At 61.9% G+C, this 8,678-nt stretch overlaps 1 protein-coding gene across 3 annotated transcripts in view; it reads left to right on the top strand.

Annotated features, from left to right (window-relative positions):
- ALS2CL (ALS2 C-terminal like) overlaps positions 1 to 8,678 on the top strand; it is a 17,729-nt gene extending 9,051 nt beyond the window's left edge. The window contains exons 15-27 of one of the 3 annotated variants that reach the window (XM_027769309.1): positions 466 to 543; positions 1,148 to 1,275; positions 2,464 to 2,637; positions 2,780 to 2,876; positions 3,068 to 3,225; positions 3,734 to 3,802; positions 5,319 to 5,492; positions 6,014 to 6,056; positions 6,714 to 6,775; positions 6,848 to 7,024; positions 7,276 to 7,372; positions 7,742 to 7,818; positions 8,346 to 8,678. In XM_027769309.1, coding sequence (XP_027625110.1) covers positions 466 to 543; positions 1,148 to 1,275; positions 2,464 to 2,637; positions 2,780 to 2,876; positions 3,068 to 3,225; positions 3,734 to 3,802; positions 5,319 to 5,492; positions 6,014 to 6,056; positions 6,714 to 6,775; positions 6,848 to 7,024; positions 7,276 to 7,372; positions 7,742 to 7,818; positions 8,346 to 8,403 — 1,392 coding nt within the window. In that variant the 3' untranslated portion in view covers positions 8,404 to 8,678. The other 2 variants (XM_027769310.1, XM_027769311.1) reach the window with 2 other exon arrangements.

The raw sequence follows: 8,678 nt of genomic DNA, 5'->3' as shown, positions 1-8,678 counted from the left end.
CCCCAGCCACACCTGCCGAGTGCTCGGTGCCTGTGGGCTTGGCCTGGCGGCAATAGCGTTCAGAGGGCTTGTGGAGAGGGAGGAAGGAGGCCGACCTGTGAGCGGAGGCAAGAACAGGCGCCCGATAGGCTCAGCAGTAAGCTGGCTGCAAGTTCTCTCCTGTGAGCTTCCTGGCGGCCAGGGTCAGGGGCCCAGGGGTGGCTCAGAGAAAGCCCAGCACCTCCTGAGCTCCCAGGGACTTCCTGAAGGGGCCGCTGGGCAAGGAGCCAGCTCTGAGGGTTTCGTCCAGGGAAACCCGGGGATGAGGCCCACAGGGCTGGGGCTCACCTGTCCCGGGCCCAGGGTCCCACAAGGCACTGCCCGGAGTGGGCAATGGGCCTGGGCCCCTCTCCCACGGGTCAGCGCCCAGCTCCCCTCTCTTGCTGCCCCGGGCCCACCATCCTACTCTCTGGGTTCCTTCCCTAGGGCCCGGGCATCCTCCTCTCGGAAGATGACTCCCTGTACGAGGGTACCTTCACCAGGGACCTGACCCTCACGGGGAAGGTGAGGGCACCGTGACCCCCACCCCTGCCAAAGCCTCGGTTGGCGTCTGTCATCTTGCCAGATCCAGGGCTGCGGGTCAGCAGAGGCGGGGGAGGGTCTCTGTGATTTCACTAAGCCAAGAGGGGACCCGTAGACGCGCCCTGTGCCCAGAGGGTGCTGGTGGCCTGTGTGTCCCCCAGGTACCTCCCTGGTTCGACCTGTACACCCTTCTCCACTACCAGGGCCTTGGTGGCGCCCCTGGAGCCGCCGTCTCTCGGTACCCTCTCACCTGGGCTGACCCAGCAGTGCGGCCACGCCCCTGCTGGGGGCTCTGGAAACTCGGGAGGGTGCTGCCGGCATAGATGGTGGGGGCCGCCCCTCCTGGGCCCTGGCCTGTCTCTGGTGGCCCCCCACTCCTTCCTGTGCACCCCCTTCTTCCCATTCCTCCCGGCAGGTGGGCACAGCTGTCATGGCGGAGCCCCTCGGGGTGGGCAGACCGCCCAGCTGTGGGAAGCCCACTGCAGCCCCAGCCTCTCTGACCGAGAAAGGCGGGCAGAGGGCGTCGTGATGGGATGGAGGGGCAACTGGACAGATGGACACCTCTGCCTCTGGCCCTGGCTCACAGGGCAAGGTGACCTTCCCCAATGGCTTCACCCTGGAGGGCTCATTCAGCACCTGGGCCAGAGGCCTGCGCACCCAGGGCCTGCTGGACACGTCCGCCCTCCCGCCGGCTCCGGAAAACATCTGCACGCGGTAAGAGCTCGGCGCACCTGGCTCGGCCATTTGGTCCTGACGGGGTGTCTGTGTGGGTCTGCGTTTCCACCCAAGGGCTGATCAGGTTTCATCCAAGGGCCCCTTGCCACCCCCGCCCTTAGCACTTCAGACAGTTAGAGAGGCCAGGGCATGCAGCCCTCCACTCAGAGACTTGGGATGAGGGCTCGGTGGAGAAAACTGGGGGGAAGTATCACTTATAGGCTTCCTTTGGGTCCTGCTTTTTAGTCTTTGTTTTATAAGTCATGTAAGACTGTTTTCCAACCAAATATGTAAGAAAATAGAAAATAGAAGTGTGCATTGACCTTTACAAAATAGGATATGCAGTAGACCCTGCTATGGTTATAACTGAGTGTTAGCCTGGCTGAGTTCCCTGGTAACCAAGGAGAAAAAGGACACTTGCTACTTAGAATTATTCTCACTATCGAGGGGTAGATGTCAGGGAGCTAGACCTCTTCACCCACAGGGACAAAGTTCCTCCTTATAAAACTGTAGTTCGAGTGGTGACTCTTGTCACGTCTGTGGAGGAAGACTGGGTGTCACACAGATGAGAGGACCCTCGTGGGTGGCAGTTCTAATGGCGAGTAGTCGCAGGCAACATTGCAGAAGCAAACAGTGGATACCTTGGCTCCCTGACCCATCGTCCTGCTTGCTGCTTCTCTGACAGCAGGAGATGCGAGTGGATGGCAGGCCCTTGGGACAGGCCCTCGCCCATGGGGTTCAGGATAACCTGCGAGCACGAGGCAGGAGGGCAGGGCTGCATTAGGGTCCTTTAGACACAGTGGAGCCAAATCCCGGCCTGGTGGCCAAGATGGGGTCGACTGCAGGAACCAGCTGCTGGAGGGGGTGCATGCAGGGGAACCCCGGGCTCCAGACGGTAGTCTCTCTTGGGCAGAGTCCACTCTCCAACTTGGCCTCTAGCCCGCAGCTCTGCCTGCCTCGCTGCCTCTGCCTTCCAGGACCCTGCCCGTCCCTCCTGCAGGGCAGACCCTCTGTTCTCCCTCCTCCTGCAGCCTTGGAAGCCCACCCCATCTGCACACCCCAACCCAGCCACCCTTCCTGGGCCTGACCCTGGGCTGGGCCTCTCCCCTCTCCAAGAGCCTGGGCGGGGTCCTGCCCACCACGGAGCCATCCCAGCCCAGGCTTCTCGCTGCCCCGTCCCCGCCTCAGGCAGCTGGGTCTAGGTGCCTTCCCCGTGGAGAGCCGCTGGCAGGGCATCTACAGCCCCTTCTGGCACTTCGTGGGCGCCGGCTGTCCTGAGGGCCTGCAGGAGGCCCTGCTGGGCTTCGATGTACAGAGCTCGAGGGAGCTGCACCAGTCCCAGGAGAGCCTGCGCTGCAAGAGGTGAGGCCCAGGTGTGTGTGCGTGCGTGTGTGCATGGGGGCTTCCGGAGGGCAGCTCGGGGTCAGTGTGATTGGGAGAGGAAGGCTTCCTGGGAGAGGGCCTGGGCCTGGGTGTAGGTGAGGGACACTGCATTGTGCCCCAGGACCCCCCTGAAAAACAGTGCGGGCAGCATGGAGGACATCCTGGAGGAGGTGCTGCAGCACCGGGAGCCCGAGGCCCTGCGGCAGTACCTCAGGAAGGTAAGGCTCCTGGGGGTAGGGGACAGAGGAGGAGCTGTCCTCACAGCCCAGTAGGAAGGACGCCTGCTTCTCCTAGCAGGGGGTGATGGGAGGGTTCATACCCACGGGAGCCCGGGTGTGCCCACCTGTGAAACAGGAGCAGCCTCATCCAGGAGGCCACATCGGGGTCTCCGTTTCTCCATGCCGGCCAGGCGCTAGGTCACTCATTGCACCCCCTGGGGAAGCTGCTGCGGCGGCTGATGCTCGCCTTCCAGGCCACATACGCGGGCATGGGGGCCAACAAGCACCTGCAGGCGCTGGCGCAGGAGGAGGTGAGGCAGCACGCCCAGGAGCTCGAGGCCGCCTACAGGTGAGCGCACCGCTGCCGGGCCGCGCGGGGCACCCTTCCCACTGTGGGCAGCCGGTGCCTGGGGCAGGGGCTGCCTCTCCCAGGCGCCCCGTCCACTGGCTCCACGCAGCTGCTGAGGAGGGCCTGGCTGCAGCCCTCGGCTAGATGACTAGACGCCAGCCAACCAGGCCTCAGGTGGGCCCTGTCCTGGGGATCTGATTCCACTGGAGGCTGGGCCTGACCCTGGGCGCTGGCCCCACCCCGGTCCCAGGCCGAGTGTCACCCCCAGATGTTAACATAGGTGTGTCAGGTGCTGTGTCCCTTCCACTGGGGGCTCCAGGGCTCTCTGCTGGCCTCCTGCAGCTCCAGCCTTCTAAGGCCACGGCTTAAGAGAACAGTCTCTAGGCCAACATCTGCATCCACCGTTCTGGGAGTGACAGCCACCTGCTGTCCCCTTGGGTGAAGGAGAGGGTGACACTGTGGCTCGGAGGGAGGTGACAGCCCTGCTGTCCCTCTCCCGCCTCTGCAGGGGTCTGCTGCGGGTTGCCTTACAGCGCCGGGGCCAGGCCCCGGAGGAGGAGGAAGACACAGAAACCAGGTATCGTCTGTCCTCCATGGGCTGTGGGGCCGTGGGGCCCTGGGGCCGTGGGGTTCGGGGGGGGGGGCATTCACGTGGTTGGCTGTCATGGTTCACTGATCATCTGTGGACTGGAATGACCTGTGGCCTTCGTCCTGGGAGCAGCAGGGAGGGGGCACTGCCGATGCTTTGAAAGCGTCTTTGTCCTAAGTGTCGTCCCAACCTCACCTCCGGGTGCGGGAGGGTGAACAGCTCCCAGAGGCGCCCTCCTTCTCCTGCACATGGGGAAACTGAGGCCTGGTAGGGACGAGCCAGGGCACACAGAGCAGGATGGGGTGGTCATTAAAACTCTGCCCCCTTGGGGGCCAGCAGGTGTGTGGTGGTTAAGGCGCTGGACACTCCCACGTGACCAACCACGGTTCTAGTCCAAGACCTGGCGGCTTGCTTTCTCACTTCCCCTCTCTCTCTCTCTCTGCCTCTCTCTGGTCAAATTAGAATATAATAATAATTAAAATGAAAATAAAATAACTCTTAAAATAAAAAAAACCCTTATATAGCCATAGACAGATTACTACTCAATGATAAAAAGAAATGTACTATTAAAATACCTAACATGGATGAAATTCAAAATAATTATGGTCAATGAAAGAAGCCAGACCAAAAAAGGAAAAATACTATATACTAACATTTAGATAAAATCCTAGAAAGAAAAAAACAAACTAAGCCACAGTGACAGGAAACAGATTTGTGACCGTAATGGAGACAAAAAGGTAGAGATGGATTCTAAATCAGCACAGGAAGGTTTCAGATGGGTCCAATACTTTGGCGATGGTGGTTTCAGAGACACACACACACACGCATATAGACACACATATATGTCAAAACTCATTAAATTGTAGATTTATATATGTGCAGTTACCATATGTCAATTACTCTTCGATAAAGCTGTGTGTGGAGGGGAAGAAATCCAGCGAGTACGTGGCTATCCAATACAGACTTCAGTGGCGAGGTCTAGGTGGTATACATGTGTCTGAGTGGCATGCATGTGAGTAATATTTCACATGCATGAAATATGGATGTGATCAACAAGAGAGAGAACAGAAGAAATCTGTGCTTGGGGGCATTCCGATACTAATAAACTGGGGAGATGAAGAAAAATGAAAGGAGACAGAAGACTAGACGATGAGATAGGAAGAAAATGAAGAGACTGTGGAGACAGAGAAACGAATGAAGACAGTATTTCTAGAGAAAGAAGTGGTGACTGGCAAATAACTGATAGGTTAAGCGTTGCTTCTGAACGTCACATGATCAAGAAATGAAGCAGCATCAACAACACCTGCCACGGACATCCACACGGGCGCACCGTGGCTGAGAGCAGGCTGCACAGGGCTTCCCGAGGCAGGGAGGGGGCTGGTGCAGGGCGCTGCAGTGGGGCTGGGAGTCCGTGGGCTCTTTGAGGGCAGCCTGAGTGGTGATGAGCAGTGACCCCCGGCCCAGGCCCAGGCCTGCTGACCCGGCCCGGCTGTGTCTCGCCCAGGGACCCGCAGGTGCAGGGGCTGGTGCTGGCCCTTGTGCTGCCCAGCTTCTATTCGGAGCTCTTCACTCTCTATCTGCTTCTGCATGAGCGGGAGGACGGGCTGTACAGCCAGGGCATCGCCAACCTGAGCCTCTTCCCCGACACCAAGCTGCTGGAGTTCCTGGACGTGCAGAAGTAAGCCTCCCATGCTGCCTTAGCCCGGGCCCTTGCACGCTCAGCTCCGACCGTCTCCTGCCAAAAGGAGACAGAGCTCATTGTCCCGTGTGCCCACAAGTTCTAGGACAGTGCATTCAGGTGCGGCTGGATCTAGGTGCTCAACCTCATGGCAAAGGGAAGCACCTTTGTGCTCTGGGGCTCTTTCCCGGCTCCCCCTTGTGGTGAAAACCATGGCAACAGACACGAGTGATTTACACCCTCCCAGGACCGTCCGGTGTCCTTGCCCCTGCGAGCCCCAGAGTGCACCCTCCCCTCCTGACCACCCAAGTTTGGGGCTCATGCTTTGGGGCCAGATGCAGGTGCCCTCTTCAGGAACTCCCTGGCCTCCCTTGGCCGGCTCCACTGAGATGCCACCGTGGACCTGTTCCCCCATCCCTGCACTCGGCCCTGGGGGGACAAAGTGACATGGGGGTTTACTTCTGAGCTCCGGTCCTGCCCCTAGCCTGGCAAGGCCTCCAGGCCCACTTTTCCAATTCCAGGCACATGTGGCCCCTGAAGGACCTCACGCTGACGACCAACCAGGTGAGAGGTCAGGCCCGTCACCTGACCGGGGAGGGGGGAGGCTGCAGCCACTGCCACAAGGACCAGCTGCAGTCGCGGGCAAGACCGAGCCGCCTCAGTTCCCCTGGTGGCGGGAGCAGTGCCAGGACTACCCTATGGAGCGGTGGCTCTTGAAATGCGCTAGTCAGACGGCGGCAGCAGGCCCACAGAGTCCTCAGGAAGGACGGGCGAGCCCCCCACCCTGGCACCCCTCCTCCCCAGGCCAGGCTGGCCCCTTGCTCCCTGCTGCTCCCCTATCTCAGGCTTCAGCAGGGCCCTGCCCCAGCGGAGCGACCCAGCATCACGCCGCACTGTGGGCCACAAGGACGCATCCGGGGGGACCCACGTGGACCCCGAGGGTGTGGGCCGGACCTTGGGTTTACATGGCGCTGGCTGACAAGGCAGACCTGGGGGTTCCCGGGTACCGGGCTGTCACCATTACTGTCTTCTTTGCCGTTTGATCCTCCCAGCCAGACTCTGTTTTATGGTCACATGGGGGGCCCACAGTGGCAGGGTCAGGGCAGGGCCATGTGGAAGCCCATGATGGGGGGCTGGGACAAGGAGCCAGCCCAGGGCTGGGAAGGGGGCTGTCAGAGGGCGGCAGGGCATCGCTCCACCGACGCTTCCCCTGCCACCCAGCGATGCTCCCTGGTGAAGGACAAGTGCTTCCGGTCGGCCACGGAGTGCCTGCAGAAGATCATGTGAGTGTGGCCCTCGGGGGGCACAGGGGCTGGGGCTGGGGCCTTGACCTGGAGCCGGCTGCCCCGCTGCAGGACCACAGTGGACCCTTGGGAGAAGCTGCAGGTGCTGGAGAGGACGTATGGAGAAATCGAGGCCACCGTGTCATGTGTGCTGGGCCGGGAGCACAAGCTGCCCATGGACGACCTGCTGCCACTGCTGGTCTACGTGGTATCGCGGGCCCGGTGCGTCCCCCCAGCCCACCACCCCAGGTGCTTGCCAACGCCCAGGCCGGACAGCAGGGGTCACCCATGTGGCTTTTCTCGGCACAGATGGGGAAGCTGAGGCCCAGGACGGGGAGGGTTCTGTGCCACCCCTGGTCCTCGAGGTGCCAAAGGCAGAGTGTGAGCCGCCCTCCGGAGCCAGGGACCCACCATCCAGGCCAGGGCTCCTCCCCAGCTGGTGGCACCTGTCCATGACAGCCCCTCCCCTCCTCTGCCTCCCCCGGGTGCCGGGTCTCCAGAATCCAGCACCTGGGAGCCGAGATCCACCTGATCCGGGACATGATGGACCCCTCGCACACGGGAGGCCTGTACGACTTCCTGCTCACAGCCCTGGAGGTGAGCGCGGGGGCGGGGGGAGGAGGGGAAATGCCCCCAGGCCCCCTTGGGGGTGCGTCCAGAGTCACAGCTCATGTGTGTTTCTGTAGGAAGGGTGCCCACAGCTACTCTGGGCAGTTCTGGGGCCAGGGGGCTGGGGAGGGCCCCCCAGTGCATCCCAGCCTTGAGGACCCCAAGCCCTGACCTCCCCAGGCGATGTCCCCATGTCCTACAGGAGCGGGGAGGCCCATCTCCCTCAGACTGGCTGCACGCTGAGTCAGGAGCACACGGTCGGGCTGGGGCGGTTGCTGCACCTGCCACAGGGCCCCGGTGCTGGCGCGTGGCCGGGAGCAGGCAGGATGGTGACTGCGGCCTCTCTGTCCCCTGCAGTCCTGCTACAAGTACATCCAGAAGCAAGACATGAAGCTGCACTGCCTGCCTGGCCGCCGGGACTTCGGGGAGCTCTGGTAGCCCAGCTCCTCTCCTGAGCTGCGGGCTGCAGGCAGCGGGTTGCGGGTGGTGGGTGGCGGGCTGCAGGCGGTGGGCAGTGGGCTGCAGGCTGGGAGCCGGCACGCCCAGGCCAAAGGGTGGGGCTGGCCCTTGGAAGCAGCTCTGGGAAGAGGGCATTTGCTTCTCACCGGGAGACGTCTTGGGGCCCTGCCTGTGGTCAGGGTGCCGGGTGACGGACATGGCGTCACCATAACAGCGGTGGTGTCCCTAGGCTGCGGGGCCAGGCTCCAATGACCCTCCACCTGCAGCAGATCACAGAGCCCTAGGCTTCGCTGACCTACGCCCAGTTACTGAGCTCCCTGGCCCTCAGTGTCACCATCTGTAAATCCGGGAAGTGGGTGGCCATGAGGGCCCTGGCTGCCCCCACCTCCGCCCCATCTCCTCCGGGATGAGGCCCCACCTTGCAGCGATGACCTTGAGGAGGGGTACAATGGTGCATGATCACCAGGCCTGAGCAGGCAGAGGCCAGAGGGGTGCTCTTCAGTTACAGCCTCCAGTCGTCTGACGGCCAAGAGAACTTCCCAGGCTCCCAAGGGACCTGAACGCACCGGCCCTGCAGGGCCAGGACTCGGGACTGAGAAGGGCGCAGTGACAGGGTGAAGGAGCCCCAGGCCCCTGGTGGAGAGTGATTCCAGGTGTGTCCCTGAAGGTGTTTCCAGAGGACATTAACACACGTCTGAGTAGCCCAGCTGGGAAGGTCCCCCTCCTCCCCACCCGTGGGTGGAGGCGTGGCCTGGAGAGAGCCAGTGAGAAGGCAGGTGGGTCTCTAGGAGCGGGGAGAGGCTCCGTCCCTGCCGCTATGGCGCCATAACTGGAG

The sequence above is a fragment of the Tupaia chinensis genome, unplaced genomic scaffold (assembly GCF_000334495.1).
Source record: "Tupaia chinensis unplaced genomic scaffold, TupChi_1.0 Scaffold149184_1, whole genome shotgun sequence".
Taxonomy (NCBI): domain Eukaryota; kingdom Metazoa; phylum Chordata; class Mammalia; order Scandentia; family Tupaiidae; genus Tupaia; species Tupaia belangeri.
This window is presented reverse-complemented; position numbering and strand designations above follow the sequence as displayed.